Source organism: Chroicocephalus ridibundus, chromosome 2 (genome assembly GCF_963924245.1).
Source record: "Chroicocephalus ridibundus chromosome 2, bChrRid1.1, whole genome shotgun sequence".
NCBI classification, from domain to species: domain Eukaryota; kingdom Metazoa; phylum Chordata; class Aves; order Charadriiformes; family Laridae; genus Chroicocephalus; species Chroicocephalus ridibundus.
In genome coordinates, this window is record NC_086285.1 from 16,240,732 (window position 1) to 16,264,564 (window position 23,833).

Below are 23,833 nucleotides of genomic sequence, written 5' to 3' on the forward strand. Positions count from 1 at the left end.
AATAAAGTCATCATGGAGAGAAGAGCAAAGACTGTCACTCAGATGCTGTCGGTTTATGTGGTTACTCTTTCTCTTTAACAAGCAATTAATTATTCAGAGAAAGGTTGTCTTGTTAAAAATTCTCAACATTCATTTTTTCCCGGAAGTATAAAAACTAGCAGCCTGCATTCCTGAGTGCTTCCAATAGGTTTTGCAGGGAACCCAGAGCTGGTATTCTTAAGGACATTTCTAAAGGAAAAAAAAAAACAAACCCACAAACCAAAAAAACCCAATTCTGAGGTCCTTTTACAACTCTCCTCTCAAATTTCAAATCCTGTTATACATATGTCATAAAGAAATTACAGAAAGAAGTCTTAATTTTTAAAAACTGCAGGTTATGTAAAGTATCTGTAACAGTGTCTCAGAAATGCACTTTTCCACTTTGTGTTTCCACCAATCTGCAATGGGGCAGCGAAGCTAACTAGCTGAGCAATTGCTACTGGAAAAATCAAATACATAAGAGGAAACGCAGTTAACACAATATTTCACATATGTTAATGCTTACAGTTCCATCAGTGTCAGCTTTATTTTCTACTTGATATACACCAAAGCTGGCACAGAATTTTAACTGATGAGGTAATGTCATTTTTAATTTAAGGAGACTTAAGCCGTCCACTTTAACTAGTGATATCATCTTTGCAGTTGTCTCGCGGGGCTTCATGTAAACATCAGTAATGTGCCCTGGACGGTTTGGAGCAGGGTTGTTAAAAATGACATTGGTCATCATGAAGACATTTTTTTCCTTTGATCTCTTTAAAAATGTCAGGCACACTTTATTGTCCTGTCACTTTTAGCTCTTCCTTGTATATTAATATGCTCGGAAATTTTCAGGGAACATAACAGTAGAATAAAGGTCTAAACCAATTAATGGCAACAATTTTAATGTCGGTCGTGGTAGGATAATGAAAAGTAAATGAGATTGTCTGGCTAACAGCAACTTGTTAAATAAACCGGCAGCAGGGCTGAGACACGAAGACGCAGGGGCAGAGAAAAGCCTTTTGCCGCAGTCCAAAAGAGGCTCAGAGCACAATCCAGGCTCCAAATGCCACCAACCTTTCGGAAAAGATTAAACTGATTCTACAAATTGCGTCTGCTCCTCCTTCCCGTCCGGGGTCGAGTGAAATCATCTGCTAATAAAACTTAAAAGCAGACCTGTCTCCGCACCTGCAGCTTCTGCCTCCCCATGGCTTGTATTCTGCCTTCTCTCTGCTGTCTGGGTGCACGGAGCTGCTGGGCTCTCCTCCGCCCCCCGCAACCCAACCCGCCCCACCAAGCCCTGCACATTGGCATCTCTGGTGACAGGGCTGAGGAGCCCCAACATGACTGCTCCTCCCAGACAAACCTTTACCATCAATCATTACTGCGTTAGTATATGCTTTCCCTTATAAATGGAAATTCCTCCTTATCGGTTCCTCCTTAGGAATGAAGCAAGGAACCAGGGGAGGGTTTAGGCCAGCCTTTCAGTAATCACGCGCTCTACAAGTACGAGTATTATAATGTGCACTTCTTGATTCAAATACCTAAGCAAAGATGATAACTAATGAAACAAGTTCTGTCTGAGAAAAAACAAGTGCTGTGACTGGCGGGTGGACTTTGTGATTTGCTCAAAACTATTTGTCCAGCTAACAAGGAAAATAACAGATTTTTCTACCGCTGATCTGAAACATGGTGGAGTTTTGAATAAAATCGGATGTTTAGGGATTTATTTATTATTCTGTGGACATATGTTTGGAGGACAGCATATGGAAATCAAAGTATTGTTCATAAAGAGCTCCAGCCAAAAAGACATTTTTGAATTCATAACAGAACTTCACAGTTTGAAAAGAATGCTATGCATTATGTATTGATAACAACACTACACAGACAAAGGAACACAATTTAATAATACAGAATTGTGCTCATGAGATTTCCTTTTTTTTTGTTAATTGGTTACTTTAGCTGACATTGTCTGCAAGCATAATGGACACCATTCTTCCTAATAGTTCCATGTTGCCAGATGATGTCTACAGACATAATGTAGTCCATTTTAATTATTTCATTTTGCTTACATCTTTCAGCATAATGCATTTTCCAAGCAAGCTAGCATTTTTCTTGATTATCTATGTTGTGTTATGGTTTCTAAATTAATTAGGTCTCCTTCTTTCCTGGAAGTTAAAAGTTTCTTCCTTCCATTTATCTACCAGGTATGATTATGTTGAAGTGATTGATGGAGATAATGCTGAAGGACGCTTATGGGGAAAGTACTGTGGAAAAATTGCTCCCCCTCCTTTAGTGTCTTCGGGACCATATCTTTTTATTAAATTTGTTTCCGACTATGAGACACACGGAGCAGGATTTTCTATACGCTATGAAGTTTTCAAAAGAGGTGAGAAACGATTCATTGTTATATAGTTCATAACCTGTGATTTTTTGCTTTCATTCACCGTAATTCTTTGGGATGGAGGGAATACATGAAAATGCTTGAAAGGGAAAATGGTATCAGGCTTGTCATTCTAAGGCGGGGCATGTATTAGTGGGTGTAAATCATTATGAATCAAATGGGGCAGCCGCATCTGAGGATTGACTCCTCTGGGTGTAATGTGATAGTCTTCATCAGCTGTTTGTTTTGACCTTCTTAAAACCATTAGCTTTCTTCCTTTTTTTTTTTTTTTGGTGATAATAATTACTGTATGATTTACAATGTTACTGCCTTAACACCATTGTAACCTTCTGAGTCCCTGACTTATTTTGGTTAGTGTTTTGTTCTGCATTCCCGAGAGATGGCTGTGGGTTCAGAAAGGGCCAGAGTACACGTGGGCAGCAGATGATGGGGTTGGGTTTTTTTTGCTTTCACAAATCATGTTTGGGAGGTAAAGGAGAGGAGAAGCTCACACTGTTCACAGGCATGACCTGCTGGATGCTTGTTGCCAGGGGCTCAGTGCCGGTGAGCACAGGTAGCTCTGTGTGGGGCACAGAGAAAGCCCAGAAGAACAAATAGTCCAGAATTAACTAGACCTATAGACAGTCCCTCTTTCAAAACTGTCTTTCCGAGTCAGAATCTAGAAGGGGAGTAAGATCTTTTTTGGCATACACCTTCCCTATACCTGGATGGAGATAAATAATTCCTATATCCATGCCTGGATAATACAGGACCAAAGCTCATAATATATAAAAAGGCAATAAGCTTAACTTTATAGAAAAGAAAAAAAAAAAAAAGACTTCACCATCAATGTTTAGGGTCATATTTACAGAAGCAGCTCAAAACTCCAGATTTACGATGCACACCACTCCCAGACAGTGCCCCATTTTCAGAACCAGTTCAAGTCCCTTTTACGCACCTAAACCAGAGCCGGCTTTTCAGCTGCGCTCAGCACGCGCGCTTGGTGGCAGCTGTACTGTTAATGAGGAGAAGCACGGTAGTGAAGTCTCTTTTCTATTGCATGCTCTTGCTGCTCCGCACAGTGCTAATTGGGGCCACAGACCTCTTGTTCACCATCTTCCCTGTCTGTAAATCCACTCTTGGATCCCAGAAATTCTTTTGGTGACCTGCAGGGTCACATTTTTTGAAAGAACTCAGCATCCAAATGACACCAAGCTTTCCTGAAAAAATATCTCTATTTATTTTGGTGTCTTTAGGAGGCTAAATTCTTGAAACTGTGTCCTGAAGTTTCTCAGTGCTTATATATACAGTACCATCTTTTGTAAAGAACAAGGCTGAAATACAAGAACAAGTGAAAGAACGACCTGTGAAACAATCTATTTTAGCAACTGAGCGTTTGCAGGAAAAAAGCTTTTATTTATTTCCTAACAGTGTAGTGGCAACTCAGAGCTCTGACAGGAATGTTGTGTTTATTTCCTTGTGTGGTCATTTACATCTCTCAGTGATACACATTAACCATGTTAAGATGGCATTATGAATGTGATTTTATATGCACAGAAGTCAGAAAACTCAGAATTATGGCTCCCAAAGCAACTTTAACTCTAGTTCATTCCACATAAACTGTATATTAAGGCAGGAAAGTTATCACCAGGTACAGTGTTAGAAATGCTGTGTGTACACAAAGGATACAAGTTATAGTTGCTGTGGGAACCCAGCCCTTTTTAACTTTTGTGTTAATGCATATATGCTATTCCAAATTTACATTTTAATTTCTGTACCGAATAAAGCTGACCAGTTTACCCTGTTACACAGGTGAAGCTCAGTTGCTCGCACCAGACTAATACGCTTCATTATAGCATATTCACAACTTAGCTCATCATTTTCCAGGTATGAGAAGTATTAAAATGATCCCAAGCCCAAGGTCCTGTGGTGCTGACCTGAAGGCTGATCTGCATTCCAGCACACAGTATATTTTTGCCCATTATTCCTGTGAGAGCATCCTTATTTTTTGAAACGAAAAACTGCATTACGCTACCTGTGTCCTAAGCTGAATTCTAAACCTGAAGCTTAAAATGCCAAACACCATGGAAATTGTAAGGAGAGACCAGCATATGTAATGACTGCGATAGATGGGCTTTGAGAGTAGGAACTGCTTTTACTTCTCATCCAGCTCCTTAGCCAGAAAAACACTGAAGAAGTTGAATTCCAGACTAAAACATTAAAGCCATATTGCCCAATGTTTAGCCCATCTGAAATGTCCATCATTTTGGCTCGGGCAGCCAGCCTGTCTGAGGATGGATGAGTAGTCTATTCACTAGAAGAGGATCTACGCAGTTCACACTCAACATTCCTAACTGTAGTCGAGTAAATTTATGGTGTAAACTGAAAGAAAAGACAGTGTCAACCAGGAAGACAAATGCTTTTCTGGCTCAGTGACACCTGCAGAAAGCAAGTGAAATTATCTCCAGTGCCATCTCTTTCTCTTTCTTTGCTCTCTCTTTTGCCTCCTCTCTCTCTTTCCTTCAGTTCAACTCTCTTCCTTTATTTCATACACATGCCCGCATGTAGTTTCTCCACCTCACAAGTACCTATTCTGTCCAGTCTCTGCTGAAACCTTTCCTGGCAATTTTCCGTGAACATCACCCCACGGCGCTCCTCATAGCCTTAGTCCTTCCTGGAGTTCCTTCCTTCACAGTGTCAATAAAGGGTCAAAATCTGCGGAGGGCACTTCAGTGAGGCAGCTCTTCTGAAAACAGTTTTTGTTTCTTGCACCAGATTGACTTGAACATGTTTAAAATAAAGCAAGCTGGTATTGAGATACCATGTGTGAGCGTAAGGAGCCTGACGATTGTGCACTCACAGAGCCAGGATCTGGCTGTATTTAATAAAGCAATAATGATTCTGGCTTACATTTTATATTGCATCTTTTATTGGATTCCAAGAGGAGTACAGAGCACTTTATGCTATGAATGGCATAGCAAAGCTATTTTATCCTGGAACAGCAGCTACTGGTGGGAGTGAGGAGCAACACCAGAATATAACCCTCCTATACATGACAAGGAGACGAGGGAATGACAGGGAGAGAAGAGAAAATATCCAACTAATGTGTAAGGGGCCGATTTAATTATAGGCAAAATGTAATTTCCCAAATTGGAATGGGTCAGGTTACGTGAGCATTAATATCTACATCTTCCAAAATATGCCATGAAGTGCTCTGAATATTGATGTGGTAGCTCAAGCGTTTCCTCTCAGTGTCTGTTGAAGGACAAAAATACCTGAACCGACTAAATTCATTCAGACCTCTCTCTCGCATGCTGAATTTAGCTGGGAGGTGGCCAAATCTGTGGGGGGTAATATGTTTGGCACATTCACAAGGAAAACATGTTCTATGGTGAAATAAGAGTATTCATATATGCAACCAGCCAGACTGTTTTCCTTCAATGATCTGTGTTAAGCATTGGAAATCTTCTAAGGCTCCTGACTACAGTCTCTAAGGATGCAGGGCATCCTCATCCAAACTGAAACCTCGCGCACACTCATCCTCCACCACAACTCTGTCGCCTGTGCCCTGCCTGTACTCCATGTCCGAAGACCTTCATCTCAGCCATCCTACCCAAACTCCCCAGGCCAGCTGCTATCCACCAGTGCCCCAAATCCTGTAAATCACTTTCCATTAAATCGAGAGTGTCGAAAGTCAGAGAGGGAGGGGTACCTGTGCTGACCCCATGGGAGGATGTGTAGGTAGTGCCTGCGGCTGACTCTCAGCACACCTGCAGATGTGGGATCCACGGAGACGATTCCTAAGGGTCCTAAATAAAGGAGAAATGTGATCTGTCAACAAGAGAGGAACTCCAGTTTTAGTCCCCTGTATTCACAAAGGCAAATCCAGTGATCTGGCCTTTTATACCCTTGCCTCTTTACTGCCACTTTCCTGCTCCACCAAAAGCAGTGTTTGGAGCATCCCATTATGCCACGGTGGGGACATTGGGGAAAGCTGGTGTGTCAACATTGACATTAGGTGACTTCTAGCAACACGGCCTGTAATCACACAGTTTATCATGCCTGCACTAACAGCAACATTTTACTGGTGCACCTGTGTCAACACCACTCAGAATGAGTCACTCACCCTTGGTACATGTACGAATTACCTTTCACATTTAGTTTGTCAAGGAGGCATAGGTCACATCTGGCAGAGTTACTGAGTCAGTGCTCCAGGAATCTGAAACCACTACTCCCTCTACTGAATTCACTCACCCGCTTTTGTAAAAAATTCTATTTCACCAATAAAAGCCTGTCAGCCATAAGATTTAAAGATTTGAGCTTGAAGGGGCTATAATTATTTCTCTAGGGCTCTGTCGAGATTTCTGCAGCTTACACTTTCATTGTTCCCACATGACTTTGTATTTGTCATAATTTTTTCTAGAGCTGGTACAAGTTTTCATATTGTTCCATACAAATTGAAAATTGGAGATCAGACAGTATATGCGAATTGCGCTTTAAAACCTGACTATCAATAATAGGAACAAGCTGGCTGAACGATTAATACAGCGATTAAAATGAGGTGTTTCATTGAAAAGCCACCTTTGCTGCTGGAGAGACAATACGACCTAATTGGTTTTCCAGCTAACTACTTTGTTTAGTAGCATAGTGTTAACCCAGGTGATTTTTCTCTTTCTCTTACAGGACCTGAATGTTCCAGAAACTTTACTTCATCGAGTGGAGTGATAAAGTCCCCTGGATTCCCTGAAAAATATCCCAATAGCCTTGAATGCACTTACATTATCTTTGCACCAAAGATGTCAGAGATTATACTGGAATTTGAAAGCTTTGAGCTAGAACCTGATTCAAATACTCCAGGGGGAGTGTTCTGTCGCTATGACCGATTGGAAATCTGGGATGGATTCCCTGATGGTAAGAGAAAAATGGACTGTGATATGCATAACCATTACTCTGAAGTGGGCTGCAGAAGGCATATTCTCATTTTTTTAAATGTCAGGGTAGAGAGGTTCTTGCTTGATTTATGTGAAAAGAGTCGAATTAAAGAGAAATGGGGAAAATGCTCTGTAAATTCATTCAGTAAAGCATATCACAGTGTGAATGATTTTTTTTATGAAATATGTTTAAATTTGAACAGTTGGCTTGGGGAAAACCTCTATTTTTAGAGGGAATATGTGATGGATGTCCTACACTAAAATAAATTAAATAGGAAGCCTTATAGTGGATCCTCAAACTTTCACAGCTAAGACGGGTATTGTCCAGAGATTTCCAACAACTTGCACAAACTGGACTTCAGGTACTAACCTTGCAGCTTGAGGAGGAACCAGGGTACAGACCAGGTGTCAAAGCAGAGAATTTCTTTACCGGGGAAAATGCGGTGTCTATACAATTGAAATCATAGTGACGAAATGATTACCCAGGTCAGTAAACAGTCGTTGAGTTATTCATTCAAGTGGCTTTGGTGACCAGGCACTGCAGGGTTTCCTCCGCTATGGTGCTCTCTCTTCCAGCAGTATAAGAAAATCCAAAGGTTTTAGTTTAATTTGTTAATTTGTAATCTCTGATTAGCTGGGCACATGTGTCAGGGTGGGTGTGTTGGGTACCCTTCTGGAACTTACTTCTCTGCCATCCCAGTAATTTTCCACTTAGTTGTTGACCACACTTGACCTTGTGCAAATTCACTGTGTGCATAGCTAGATATTAGCTAAGCCTATAGAGCCAGCGAGCCCCCATTTCACCCTCCACCCAGCCTCATAGCCCCGCTTTACACTGAGACTGAAGAACGGAATGTTCTCTATGTTTTTTCATATATGGCAATGTGTCTGAAAGATGCAAGCCCCCTCCAGGCAGGGCAGCCATGTACCAGTTCTCCAAGGACTCCAGCTCGATAAGCTGCGGCTCCAGCCTAAAAGGGACTGTTCAAGCTGAATGCCGAAACTTTAGGGTGCCCAGACGCCTACAAACTGTGCAAACAGCTGTGTAAAAGTGTTTGTTTGTGATGCCTTTTTCACTGTTTCTACGTATGGCATAAGCTGATAAAGAGAAGCATCTTGAAGCTGTCCTTTTTCTTCTTAATTTTGCAACTTGTAGCAAAATTCAATGGCTGAGAATTTATGTTGTATGTGTTGGGCACTAATTACAGCTATTTCAGTTTTCCACTGGTGTGATAACCCATATTAATAGATATTTTCTTTGCTTTTATGAACAGAAGTGGCAGTTTCTGCAAACTGCTAATCCTACATTAATATTTCATTTAAATGAAAACGTATAACTTAAGGAACATATCTTAATAACACATTTAAACTTGCCTGTTTTCATACGCAAATCCCCAATATAATTTTAATTAAAGCTTTTATTAATGCTACAGTAAATAGGTATGTGCTTTTTAACGTATATTTGTTTTTCCTTTTTGTTTTATGCTTAATGGGTTTATCATGGCTCTTTTCAATCCACTCCAATAAATAGTGAAGAAAGAGCCATAACAGTAGCCGAAAAACTGTTTAGTATTTAATGCCTCAGTTAGAAACACTGTATTGTAACACTACAATAATGATGTCTGGAACATTTAATAATAGGTTTATTTGTGTATAGGCCAAATCTTCCCAAGCTGAATTCCTGTAGAACTTGCATTTAAACTGACATGTGAAAAGATGATCCAATCAATCAATTCATGTGTAATATTACCAAAAAGAAATGCATTATTGTTAGTGTCAGAGGGTTTCAAAGCGGTAATTTCCTGGTTCAAGAAAGTGACTGAGCCACACTGAAGAGCAATTAACAACAGGCATTACCAGCCTTCCAATTCCCGCACAAACTGTCTAAAGCCAAAATGATCCTGACATCCAATAAGGGTGTTTACATGTTTGTAAATATTCCACTGAATTTGTAGACTAGAAAGGAATGTTTCCTAGATACAAACTACTGGAGGCTGCGTCCGCTGTAGGGAAATGTTTGCTGCATCATTTCACTGTGGGACGATCCTTAGCCAGCAGTCAGTCTCTCTTGCTCAGCTTCACACAGCGAAGGCAGAGAGGACGTGATTGCTTCTCTGTAAATGCATCACAGGATGGGTCCCTGGGAGAAAGAAGAAGTATTTTAACTGAAGAGCAAAGCTGACACAGGAAACCGCCGGCCACAAACTGAAGATAGAAATGAAAAGTTTCTAGATATCAAAAAGAGAGCATCCAGATAATCTTGCAAAAAAATAAAAGGAGAAAGGAAAGCAAAATAACTCTGACTTGCATGCACATGGAAGCAATAAATTTCTGAAAAATATTAGACAGTACCATTTCCTTTGATGAAGGGGGGTTCACCTAGGGTGAGTCTTTCAGCCATTTGTCCATTTCCCTTTAATCCAAGAAAAAGTATTTTGATGCTGCATCTACACTATTAACTGACATGGGGCCAAGGCATGGTTGTGTGTATTTCTTAATTGCTGGCATGCTCCCTTGCACAATTTTAGCTCATGTCAGCTTGCGCTTTGCCCAGCAATTCCTAAACATGGCTTAGAAGACAGCAAAAGCCGGGGTTCATTCCCAACAGGCAGGTTGGACACGACCATCCTGCTTCAGAGGGAAGAGCCCTATGGGAACGAGCTGTGTCACGCTCTTAGTCTGGTGCCAGGATCAGTCTCAGGCCGCCGGCCGCAGGTCTGGAGGGTGGTCCCTGGCCTGCACTGTTTACTAATGCAGATATAGCCATAAAAAGGGAAGCTATTTTGCTTTGTTGTACTGCATTGCTGCTCACAAGCCCACTTGTGTTAGAGGTTAAAGCCCCCATTGCACTAATCCAGTAGAAGGATTTTTTACATGTTTGGAAAAATGTATATCCTTCAGTTCAAACCTCTGTTGAACAGCAACACAGCTGTGGTTTGCCGGGATGATGGCGGTATTTTAGTAGGACACAGAGACAGTTTGATGTAAAATAGTTGCGGACACAACCAGGGCAGAATTAGGTGGACACCCCCCTGAACGTGCTGCTCTCACCCAGCTCTGGAAACCAGGCGTCGGTGTTGGAACCAGGCACTGTCAGCCCCCCCGTTCTCAGCAGAGAACAGCACTCCGCTCTGATCTTTCGCAGACATCTACTTTAGGGCACAGTTAATGGACCTCTGGAGGTTCTTATCTCATTGACTGTACTGGGAGCTATGGATTAGTAACTCAGACATAAACTTTAGATACCGAAGTTAGAGCAGATGAAACCCAACATAAGTGGAAAATGTTTTCACTGTAGAATTTGATCAGCTACAGTCGCTAGAGAACGGCAGCAAATCACTTTGCTGTTTTCTACAGCTGTGATTCTTCTTTTCCTTCCTCCTCAGAAAGCAGAAAAACAAGAGAAATGTTCTCTTAAACAAATTGTAACAATGATGTTTAAAAGAATATGTCAAAATCATTATGCTTCCATTTACATTTTGCTTCTACATAATTGCCGATTTTCTGATGGAAAACAATTTTCTATTAAACAATTTGCCAGCAACTGTAGCAGTCATTCACAGAGGCGTTAATGCTGAAACGCTCTGTCATGATCACAGAGTCCTCAGCCTACCTGGTTGTTCATTTAGTGGACTGAATCTGGCAAGTAGTGTCTGCTGAGTACTTGGATCTTGATTCTGCAAAACACGTGCTTATCCTTGAAGCATGTGAGCAGTTAGATTGACTTCAAAAGGAACTTACTGAGGACACTTATGGGTCTGAAGTTAAACACTAGTGTAAGTGTTTTGCTGGTTCAGGAGGGGAATGGTAGGCATTCAGGAATGCCTCAAACTGGCATTTTGTTTCTGCATAGCTGCATGCCAAGGGCCCCCTTTGGTCTCTTCTTTAAAACAAAGCAACAAGTGAAACAAACCCTGATGGAGAATATTTGGGAACTACAGACGCACGTTGCAAATATTGTGCAGAAAAGGGCCCATGGTTTGAAGGAGGTAACAGGTGGAGTTAGAGCAGGAAAGTGAGTACGTCACAGAATAGAAATATGTGATTTTGCATGGATAAACGAGACACCAAAAACATCCTTGCCCAAGGCACAAATATACCTCAGCCAGCCTCAGCTGAGAAGAGTCCATTGATGACTTTGAAGAAAAATAGCCCACTCAAAACCAGGACTAGCTTAAGTGATGAATTGCACATATTCATCATGCAGCTCTCTTTGAAGCTCTATAGACTGTCTACTAGGGGCTCAAAAGTAATTTAAAGAAGTTTACATATGGTTTGAGAACCGCAGGCTAAGCATTGCTGCTTCAGTCAATACCACAAGAGCTTCCACTGAATTACAGAGCAAAACAGAATGCTTTACTTCAGTCGTTAACATCAGTGCAAATGAAGGTTGCTATTAATCTAGGTGTGTTGCTCCTCTGTTGCGATTGCTTTCTACGCTCTTGTGAGAAGCTGTTAAGATATGAGTATACACAAGCCCAGCGTAGGTGACTACTGGACTGGGAGGATGGGATTCATGTTTCAGTTCTTTTCTCTTTAGCACCCTAAATTGTGTGCAAATGTTTTGTCAATAACAATCATGTGATGCTGTGAAAATACTGTTCGCAGCACCCCAACACACTTTTAAAGACCAGCTTTAAAATTCAGTAAAATGGCTAGCTAACATAAAATTTCCTTTAATATTTTAGAAGTCTGATATACCATTTTTTTTTGCTTGTGTTTTGTTTAGTTTTTTTTTAACTGATTTCCAAAAGCCAAGATTTCAACTGGATGTGCAAATGTGTATTTCAATAAGTCTCAGAATTTCCTGGTATGGATACTCTTTGTCCAGAAGGGCAAACAATAGAAAAGAAAAGAACAATTAGTAAGGATAAGGTTTCTGCTTAGTCTGAAACCACCAGCCATATTCTATATGTTCCACACTCAGACCTGTACTCAGATCTTCAAATGTACATATTAAGAGTAATCAAGGATTTATTCAAGTTCTAGAATTAGACTCTGCATTTTGGTAAAAGTTTGCAAAACAGGTTTCTTAGTTGCCCTTCTGTCTTTTACCTTGAAAGTTACTCAGTTTTCCACTATATCATACTATGCCAGTGGAAAGAGGTCCCAGAAATAACTACAGCATGGGCAGTCAAGTGAAGTAGCTGGCTCACCAAGGTGTCTCTGTTCTGCGGATGATGTAGAAGTGTCCTTAAGTGAGGAAATTTCCAAGTGACTCATATTTGGAGTAAACCTTCCTGGGGGATGTTGACAAAGCAATGTGATGGTCTACAGGTAGAGGCTGCAAAGAGCTTTCTGGGACTAATGACTTTTCAGCACCTGCCCCCCTAAAATTCCCATTTGGAACTGTATATGTTCTTTTATGAAAGTCCATCTCAGTTCATAAGGAAGGGTCAGGAAGATGGTTTAAAAAAAAGCAGTGGCATAGTCTGCCTAAGCAGACAGCAGTATCAACCCCTGAATGACTGCTCAGATGGTGTTCCCCACACAGCATTTATTTGATGTGGTGACAACTGAAACATTTGTCATTGAAAAGTTTTCAAGACTTGAAAGGAAGAAGGAACTTTGTGTTAGCTATTTATGTAAGAAGAACAAGAATCTCTATTTCATCCATTTCTGCTCAGATCAATACCGTATTAGCTCAGTAGGCTAAGGTTTACACGTTGTGCAAAAAAAATTCAATACCTCTTTGTGTCATGTTCTACAAGTTTTTGGCTCTTTCATCTACACAGCTAGCAAAGGGAATAGTACTGTGATAGCAGGGCCAATCTGTAGAAGACCGAAATGCAGAATCACTAAATATGTCTTAAAAATTATAAACCAGTGAGTCATGGGGAATCTTAAAGCCTGTCTGCTTTAAACAAAGTTCTCTTCTGTTTGTCATTTCAAAGAGGCTTCCCTACAGGAAATGGGAGGAGGGAGGCTCAGAGTGCCATAACGTGGTTGGCCTTACCCTCCTTATTTTCTTGCAGTTCAGAGCAACATCAGTAGCCATAATGTTGAAAGGCCATCACAGCAAAGAGCAGGATCAGAGCTGTTTGCACATAGAAAATGCAATGAAAAAAAAACCAACAAACCTGCAGCAATTGGAGTGGGGGCATTATTTTGTGGTTTTATAAAGACACTAATGGTAACAGTCTCAAACAACTTTCTCACTCCATATAATAAAGCCGTAAAGCTTTAGTGATTTCTAGGACGAGGAAGAATTCAACTCATATCCTCTGTAGGGTGTTTCATTCTATCGATACTGCATTGACCAGCCCTGGTGGAAAAGGGCTGAACTGGCAGGTATTTTAAATGCCATGGGATTGCCAAGGCAACTGAAGACTAACTATGGCCAGAATACGGATAGAAAAGCACATGCTGGCAGCAAGAGCTATAACATCTGAGCTCCCTCTTTCTGGCAACTCTAGGGCCTTACAGAAATGTGTAGCTTACATAATAAAGTTATTCCAAGCTGGAACTGTTTTACTTGTTGGAAAATGCCAATAAATGACTACAAAATTATGTTAGCTGAGGATTTTCATTGAACTGTGAATAATTAGGATATATAAACATTTTATATTTTAAACCGAAAGTGAAATGGACTTCCTAGAGAAATGACAAGGTGTTAATTTAAGCCTGGAAAGCCAGTGGTGTAAGCATTAGAATGACGTCTTATGATTATTTTCATGATTGACTCCATGGATGGGTTTTAGCATTATCTTTTCTTATTGTTTGTAAGCACAGATGTACCACTATTCAACAGCCTGGGGACCTATCTGTAGGGAATGCTCAAGTGCTAGAAGGCCACATATGTTGGTTGTGAATTGAGTAGCTTAATTAAGGAAAAAGATTATCTCACTGCACGGGAAATCCAGAAAAATATCGGGAACTGGTTTATACATTATTAACACTGAGGCAGATCATGTGTGTGTGTTTATGTATGTGTTCTGTGGCATGGAGATATACTTAAGAAATCCTTGCTCTTTTGAAAGGATTAAGATTTTCCTCCTGAATTCTTTTACAGCATTCTTTAATATTGAGCATATGGGCAAAAGATCCGTGAGGGTGTGCTGAAAGCCTAAGTAGGAGGGGATAAAGAGTCATTGGTCATAGCCCCAATATGACTGCAAAAATGTTTTTTCCAAGTTCACTATAAAATTAACAGATTATCTGCAGTATTGAGCATAAATCGTGGAAGGTGATGTTTGAACTCCTATTCCCAGAGTGTCTTGTAGACTGAGTGGGCAAATCAGGACATTCGGATTTCCTTGTCATAAATAGGTGCTTCAATCACACTTTGGAAAATACTTCTGGTGTTTTGTACCTGTAATTTTGTGCATGGTTGCCCTCTCTGCACAGTTTAAAGGACACTTTTTGAAATCCTGGTTCTTTACATTTTCAGAGGTTTATGGAGGGCTGTCTGGAGCATTTTAGAAGTAAGATTACTAGGGCAGGATAAGCCATTTATTGTTCGCCACTAAGTTATTGATGATATTGTGATTTTGAACTGTTGTAGAGGTTCACTATTTCCTGCTGAGGGACTCTCTTTAAGTCGCTATTGTAGTGGCATCTATTGTTGTAGTAGAACTGGTAGTTTACTATTATATCCTGTCTCTTTGCAGTTGGCCCGCACATAGGGCGTTATTGTGGGCAGAACAACCCAGGACGTGTCCGGTCTTCAACAGGGATTCTTTCAATGGCATTTTACACCGACAGTGCAATAGCAAAAGAGGGATTCTCAGCAAACTACAGCGTGTCGCAGAGCAGTGTATCAGAAGGTCAGTATTTATCTATCCCGCAGAGCTTCTTGGAAAATATTCTCTGTTATGTCTTCTTGCACACCAGGTGTTGCATGAAACTTTAAAGAAACCTTAAATAAATAAGGTGGTGGGGAAGGGTTGGTTCTGTTTTGCCTTTTTTTTTTTTTTGCTTTCTTTTTTTTAAAAAAAAAAAACAGCTGCCCTTTGAAAAGCAGTGCAAGAAGCAGAATTCTGCTTACAGTTTTATTCTGCAGTATTGCCAGGAAGTTGGGATAATTATTGTGAAAAACTGTGCTGACCAAGGAAACGCAGGAATGCAGAGCAATTGAACACTCGCATTAAAACAATGAAACATGAACAATGAATGCACTATCCAAAGCCTTCTTTTATTACATGGAATAAGCTTTGATGATCGATTTCTTGAATAAAAAGAACCCATTTAATATATGTGCTCTTGTTAAAGCATTTCATAAGCTATCTAAGCTTTGTTCTCTGTCTCGTATTTTTTTCCCAGTTGCCTCATTTTCATGCTTACCCTTTGGACAGAGAATGAAACAAAGTGAGGGAGATGCAGGAAAATAACAGGCTGTGTTACACCATGTCCTTGCCGATTTCCTTACTTTGCTCGATGATAAAGCAAACACTTTAAAGCAAACTCTTTCCTTTCTGCGACTTACTGAGTTTTGAGCAGATTCACTCAGATCTGATGTACTTGTTTAGTCAAAAAAGGAACAAAATAAAAATGAGTAAACTGAAATTATCCCTGCTACTCCCCCCCTCTCCTCTGCCCCTTGGCCCTTTAATAGCTTTCTCGTATGTGCATAGCCAGGAAGAGGGAATGGGACGTAGCCCGGCCTCTGTGGATGGGAAGCATCTCCTCTGTCTCTCTCAGATTGTATCTCCAGCTAGTTTGCCTTCTCCTTATGTAGGTGCTGCTCCTACCCCTTCATTAGCTGACACAGGCAACTTGGGTTCCCATGTCCACCAGCTGCACAGTCATCCTCCTGGGGCTGTAGAGCATCATCACACTGGAGGCAGAATTAATAATATCTGTTATGCTGGGATGCCTTCAGCTCTTAAACACAGGACGACAGAACAGGAGAAGTTAGGGTGTGTGAAAACCCTTTTGGATGATAAGGGGACACATTTTCTATGATGCAGGCTTAGACAGAGAAGTGATTTCTCTCACTTAATTTCAGCCACCCTTGCTCTTTGTGTTGTCACTATAGAGAGGGTCACCTCCAGAGGACAACTCAGTCTGCTTATTCCAGACACGTGAGGTGTCCTCAGGAGGAACTTGTCCCTCTCAGTAGACTACAGGGAAAGGCCACATGTCTAGATCAAACTAGACACCTACCTTTTAGATATTTTAATGTGACTCCCACCTACCATGTCTGGAGTTCTTTGTAGTGGCCTATGGCTGTCCTTCTGGCTGTCCTTCTGACTCCAGGCAGCAGTTAATTTACTTACCCTAAAGTAGTTCAGTTCCAGTACTTCACCCAAGGCCCCTAATGCATTGAAGCAGCACAGAAATAGGGGAAAGGGTGGTGTGCCACGGGAAATGCAGTTTGGCAACAAGTTTGATAATTCAGTTATGGGGCACCCTAACTGCAACTCCTATATGGTACCCTGGTAGCATTTCCGAATATAAGCTTTTGGGTTACAGATAAAAGGTTTTAAACATTTTTTTCAGAATATTTTCATTTTCATTGAAAAATTAGAACTTTTTTCCCAGCCTATAGATTTTGAAACCTTCAGCTCAGCACCTAACCCTCTGTTAGAGATACACCAGCTCCACAGAAGGTGTAATAAAAAAGAGTGGGTACACAAATGTCAGGGATTCGACTTCACATACTGGTATTTTACCTTAAACTGCTAATGAAGAAATTAATTATATTAATATACTATGAAGTCCCTGAACAGAAGCATAGGCACATGTTATTTTCTCCTGCCCTTGCAATGGGATTGGTAAACCTCTGGCAGCAGGGTGCATGAGCAGCTGGGTGTGAGGTTCTGTCTAAAGCCACCCTCCTGTCTTGCCTTGGTGGGGGTTGGAGCTTTTCTTTTTGAAGAGTGAGAGAAGAATTTAGTCTCCATGCTCTATCGGCCTTTAAACTCACTATAGTGATTGGGTTGTCAATAGATTCTAAATTGTCTTGGTAATTTTTATGTAAACAAAAAGAGGTTGGATGGAGATGCTCAACTCCTTTAAAATACATTATGTTATAGAAGAGGTGGTAATTCCCTTAGGTCAATACTCCTCTGGCCTGGATTCAGATTTTGCTGATCTGTTTCTTTCCAGTGTCCAGGATCAAAAGAGAGTGGCTCAAGTTTTAATAATATTTTTAAAACATTTTATACTTTTTGCCCTGGAGTAAATAGTTTTAAAATAAAATTATTTTATACAGTCATCTGGTTTGTCTTTCCTGGCTTTGTGCATAATTATGAGTTGAACATACGTTGCTTTATATTATGAATCCACAGAATTGCCTGTGCTACCCTAGAAAAGAGAATTCTATTGTCCTGTATTGAAATGGCTACAATGCTGGGCTAAAAATATTTGTATAGCTTTATTATTGCAGGAATTGCCATGGCAACTCGAATGACAGTATTAAGAATGACACCATAAGCCCAATACTGCCTCACTTAAAGTTGCTAAAGAATTCAAAGTCACATAAAAATAAATTCTTTAGATATTCATATTCAAAGCAGGGAAATGTTCTCATTATTCAAAGTCTAAATCAAAAAGCTGACCATAATAATGATGGTAATTTATTTTTCTTCAGATTTCCAGTGCATGGAACCACTAGGTATGGAGTCAGGAGAAATTCACTCTGATCAAATCACTGTCTCCTCCCAGTACAGCACTATCTGGTCTTCAGAAAGGTCCCGGCTAAATTACCCTGAAAATGGATGGACCCCAGGGGAAGATTCTATCAGAGAATGGATACAGGTAAAAAGATAACGTTTTAAAGATATTATTAATAATACCCTGTAGAGTTTATTGAATGTGGAGAATGCAAAAGAAAGAAAAAAAAAATAACACAGTAAAGTACTTCTACATAATCTAAGAGTCATTGCAAGTGAATAGCTCACATTCCCTATTAGACACACAAAAAAAGACTGACTCCCAAAGGTATAAAAAAAAGAAAAGGTCAGGAAGATTAATTCCTCTGGTTCCCACATCTATTGTTTTTTCAGTCTTCTGGGCACAAATAAGAGATTTTGGTTTAGTGGAAAAGTCAATATTAGTTTAACATGCACTTAAAGTGGAATGTCCCAGTAAACTGAGCATGTGCTACGTCTCTAGCTGATTACAGTTAAGCATTAATACCGCATGGTGTTTTCATGCACTCAGATTTCACCTCAGAAGACCTATGTTCCTTCTAGAATATGTTACACATGAAACAAGTTCAGTGGTCCCTGTCTAGTGGCTATTCTTCCACATCCTTAAATACAACATTCATTAGCGAGACTGGCCGCCCTGGCTTTGCTCTGTTATTACAGGAGAAGTCATGCAGACATTTGTCGCCACGAAGAGACTCCTTGAATTCAGTCAGTGTGCTTGGGCTTCTTGTTTGCTATGTGTTATCAGGCCCATAGCTCAATGGTGCATGATTCCTGAACAGGTTAAAATTATTCATATGAAGTGCTGTATACAAATAATCTATACTAGCAGGCAAGTATTAGTATCATTATGTGAAAAAAGCACTGATTTGTCTCAATTGTAGGTTGACTTACACTTCTTAGTTGTAACCCAGTTTCTATTTCTGTTGGCAAAAGCTAAGAGAAAGGCTTGATCATATTAGATCAATATTACTAATATTGAAAACTTGTTCATATATTTGAAACATTCCTCCTGCTTCTGTTGTTTTGTATAGGAAATTACTAACTGACATATAAAAACAATGCCTTATTAGCCGTCCATACGAATGTTCACATTGGTGTTTCCTGTGAGGTTTGCTGTCTGCAAGAAAGCTTAAAAACATGTTGAGTAGTAGTTAGTAAAGGGAAGAAAAGGGGGGGGAAATCTTTCATTTCTAATCCTTGGCACACAATGGGACTCTCAGGTGTCCTGCTTAGGGGCCCCTACACATCCTGAGCTCTTGGCAACTTGTTAATTGTGTATGATGAACCTAATCAGACTTAGAGTGGCACAAAAAAACTGTTGATCCTTTTTCCTTACTTAGGAATAAATGTTAAAATCTCCCCAGCCTTATCTAAGTGCAAGGCTTGTTATTAATCATTGCCGCTTGCAATCCATGGAATGTATGTGGAAAAAGGGTGGAATGCATCAGAATCAAATTCCATGTGTTTCATCTGGTCGGAGGGCCGCCGCTTTTTCTTTATTTCCTTCTTTTCTGCTGTCACTTACGCATTTATGACTGGATAATCAAAACAAGAGAGCTGGTCAAATCTCATTCATGTGTTCTGTGTGCTTATTAACTTTATTAAGTTATGATGACTACGTACATATATATACCTAGCTTAATCCTTTCACTCAGAACTAGATCTTTCTGAGAAAAAGTTTCAAAGGACTTTTTTTACCATTAACTTTTTTAAATAACAAACACATAACAGAATCCAAGCTACTCTGGGGTTTGTGCTTAAAACAACTCAGGATACCTCAGGCCTCCTGCCCATGAATTTCTCAACCTCCTTTGCCTTCTGCCATAAACCAGGGTTCTCAGGGGGTGGAACAACCACTGAGCATGATTTTTGGCGGCTTTACACTGCCTCCAGCTACCACATCAGGCAAGAAGTTGGTGGTTATTTGTATGCTGTACTGCTCAGGCCACAGGTCTTCACCGAGCCCCTGGTTTGAAATAGGTAGCATGAACCATTTCCCTGAGCAATCTAGCTCTAGGGCATCTCCTCCACCACCCAGGGCCCATGTGGAGGGACCAACACCCCTAAGGCAGACTTCATGGCAGAGCAACTGGGCTGTAGCAGCCTTTGCTGCAAAGCTGGGGCTTGTTTGCAAGACTGAGCCTACAAAGTCTTGCTTGGAGATTCATTGCATCAAATGGGCATGCTTAACACATGTTGCAGAAGACTTGTTAATCACTTCTACCATTCAGCCTATGTAGCAGAAGCAACCGAGCTAGTTTGGAGAGTATGCCATCCCCTGGCTTTTCACAAGGTACAACGGTTTAACTCATCTTTGGTTCTATTATTTGTGTCATTCTTATACGGATTTATTATTGTTTAATTAAATACTATCATAGTTTATTCAAACTTCCAAATGTGCTCTAAATGTTTTCCTGTTAAACTTTATTGACAATCTTGAGATGGGTGCTAAGCGCTTCAGACTATCAGGCAACTCAGTAACGGGGTCCTTACACATGTGAACCCCTACCTTCTACAAAGGCTTGATGCCATTGGCAGTAAGCACATGTTGCAAGTTTGTACCTGGATAAAATATTGAAATCCTGTGTTTCCTCCGTACAAATATCCCCAGGAACAGATGTTCCGCTCCATAAGAGCTTACAGACAAACAATCAAGGACACGCAGCTAATAAAATACTCCGAAACTACCCGTTAAAAAAAAATCGTAGTAGTTTATAAAAGGAGGAAGACACTTGGATATGAATGACTGAGGTCACTTTGTTCTGTTTTGTTCTGTATGCTATTGTAAACTAGTCATTTATTTGAAGTATTTGCTTTTATGCACTACAGCATAAATAGGTTTTTGTTGCACAGTGCAAGAACTCTAGAAAATATTCAACAGCAAAAAACAGTCTGAAGGATATAGCAATGCTGAACTTGGAACTTTTAAAGTAAAACTTTCTGCCTATATGTCCTTGTCTGAGAGAGGAAGATTTTGTGTGTATCAGTATTCATTAATCTTTTCACGATTGCAGGTTTCCATACCTGCACACACACTGCAGCTGGTTAATAGTGATGTCTGCCTTCAAACTGCTAATATGCATGTGCAACTACGGCATGTATATGAGATAGGTACAATCATACATGGGCAAAGCAGCTTGAAAATTCAGCTCCAAATACTACTTTCCTTAGTGTATAATATTTTTTTTGTATAGGGGAAATATTATAGTTCTCCTTTCCCTTCCTTTTACCCCTCCCTTCAAGGTTAATGTTTTTACTAAGACAAAAGAAACAGAAAACCTCAGTTAAGTATCAGCAAAGGGAGATTTGTATCTATAGAGGACGTCTAGAGGGCATGCGATATGATTGTCTCCTTTGAGGTGTTGACGTCTTTCGGACCATTTCGCTCAAAATAATTAGGAAAACAGTGTTGGCTGGTTGTTAGTAATGGATTTGCATGAATTCCATCTGTGGACGTGAAACCCATTCTTTGGTGGAAAAACTACATTGCTTCTTTGTGGCTGACAAGGTACTAATTCCTGAGTTCATCTGAATGCCGCCTGCTTAGCGGGCTCTGCTAAGCAAAAGCTGCCTGAACGTTCCTTTCCTTAGTTTTTTGGAAATAAATGTCAAAGCTTAGATTCAAAATATCCATAGCACAGTCACACCATCAGTCTGCACCGTACTTTCTCCATTTTATTTTTACCCTCAGACACACTTTTGAAAATTGCTCAACTAACTTGAGATTTGGAGTGACTCCATAATCAGAAACAGAGTCACTCCAGATTGAATTTCTTCTTTAAAAAAACATTAATAAAGTCTGTGGATTTTCTAATATGAATGGAATAAAGATATGCAAGAGCCAAGGGCTGCCAAAAATGAGCATGAAGTTAGTTTATTGTCATATGGGATGTTATTACCTTCTCAACCTTAAGCTCAGCCAACTTGTTTATTACACTTACGTTTCACACACTTGACTACGCTTCAGTGTGAAATAGCATAATTTAAAATAAAAAATAAAAACAGCCCTTTAATTTAATCAAGAGCAGGGAACTGCCATTGCAACATAAGTCATTGTCCCTCATTAACGTATCCTTTCACAGGAAAAATAGTATAGTGTTTCCATTTCTGTAATCTGAACAACAAACATGTTAATAGGTATCAATTACCAGCCAGTTTCAGTACTCAGAACCAGTAAGAAGGCCAGTGCGAGGGTTTCACATCTGGTTTTAGTGAAACTGTTCCTGTCTGTGGTATTTAAAATTTAAAGAACTCCTGTTATTGTGCAATTGGGAATCCTAGGGGAGTACAATGTTAATGAAATCCATAACGTGCAGGGATTTTATGATTGCATTTTCAAGGCATTCCTTCAAAAGGGACGACTGATTTCTGCCATGGCAGCAGTAATTGTATTTTTACAGAGTAGATTTAATGTTTGCATCTAAGAACAGCGGTTACGTTTACACTCATCTGAAAAAGTAACATGCGAAATTTTTATATTTAGGGAACTTTTTGCGTCTTGTTTCTGAAGCCTTTGAGCAGGAGCCATGGGGCAAGCTTGTGCCTTGGGGACGCCCCGACGGGTGGTGGTCAACAGCCCCCTGGGGCAGGGCAGGGGCGGGGAGCTCCGGGAGGAGCACCCCAAGGCAGAGGTGCCACCAGCTGAAGACACTTGAGACCCATGTGTGTGTGGTTTTGCGGAGAGACTGATTGCCTATTACCGGGGTCACTGGGAACCTCTGCTATCATCAATCCTCATAACGGTGTGCATTTTCAAACCTGCAAGGAGCAACACCTTCTGGGTACTTTTGCTGCAGAATCTGTATGTTTTCTATCAAAATGTTTCTTCTAATGCACAGAACACAAATCTTTACACTCCCACGAAGCTGGATGGTAGTTTCTGGGTGGCACAATTTTTCTCTCATCCTGAAACACTGAGTGAGACCTCCAGCTTGCCCAGAAAGCAAAGTATGTTTGTTAATAACACGGGATCTTCAGTTCATATTATGGCCGGGGTTGGACAAAACCATAAATCCAGCTTTAAGAATCCTACTATCAGATCAAAACTTTGCGGCCATAAAACAAAAAAGCACTACTCTGGTATAAACACACTCTGCCAGTTCAAATTCATTCCAAAAAGGTTAACAGGAGGTTAACATAAATAGACATTATACTCTGGATTGGGTATTATCTGTCATTCTGCAGCTGACATACGGCCATATACTAAGATGAACTCCCTATTGTGTGTCCTGGCTAATATGACATAAATGGCTAATCCAGCCCAAATTTGTGCTGCGGGGTTTCTGAGCAGGGCACAGATGTGGTATCACGTGGAAATGGCCGGAGTCAGAGGGTTGCAGAGGGACCAGGTCTGGTCGCTCCCTCTGGGCTCTGCCTGCCCACCTCCACCTCATCCCTCACCCATCCCTTTGGCACCTACAACTCTTGCAGAGTAATTCTCTAGACCGGGCAGCCCGAGGAATATCAGCTGATCTGGTGCACGGTTCTCCCTCGGCATCTTGCAGCATTTAGGGATCTGGAGAAAGGGCAGAGAGAGGTAAGAATAGGCCCCTGCAAGAAGCAACCTGGGAGATCCCCCTCGCCTCCACTGATTGAAATATCAGTTGTTTATTTAACATTAACTCTCCCGTTCAAGGAAAATATACTTCCATTGATTTAAAACACTTCTATGTATACACTACTTCTCCAGAATAAGAGGGACCTCTGAGGTGGAATTTTCCTTCCACATTTGTCTTCATTCCTTTACATTTGCAGTAACCTACGTTCTTCATTATTTGTTCCTTTGTAAGTGAAACCCAGAAGCATGCATTGCTGAGGTGAACTGGTATATAGATTAGTACAGATTTATTCCTGTAGCACTTCTGAAAATAATTGCAGTTCATCATTTGGTGTCTCGACCTTTCATC

At 40.5% G+C, this 23,833-nt stretch overlaps 1 protein-coding gene across 2 annotated transcripts in view; it reads left to right on the forward strand.

Moving 5' to 3' along the window:
• NRP1 (neuropilin 1) overlaps positions 1-23,833 on the forward strand; it is a 114,834-nt gene that overhangs the window by 44,514 nt on the left and 46,487 nt on the right. For both annotated transcript variants that reach the window (XM_063324491.1, XM_063324492.1), the window contains exons 4-7: positions 2,223-2,404; positions 7,082-7,309; positions 14,940-15,095; positions 17,864-18,030. In XM_063324491.1, the coding sequence (XP_063180561.1) occupies positions 2,223-2,404; positions 7,082-7,309; positions 14,940-15,095; positions 17,864-18,030 (733 nt within the window). The remainder of the gene's footprint in view (positions 1-2,222; positions 2,405-7,081; positions 7,310-14,939; positions 15,096-17,863; positions 18,031-23,833) is intronic.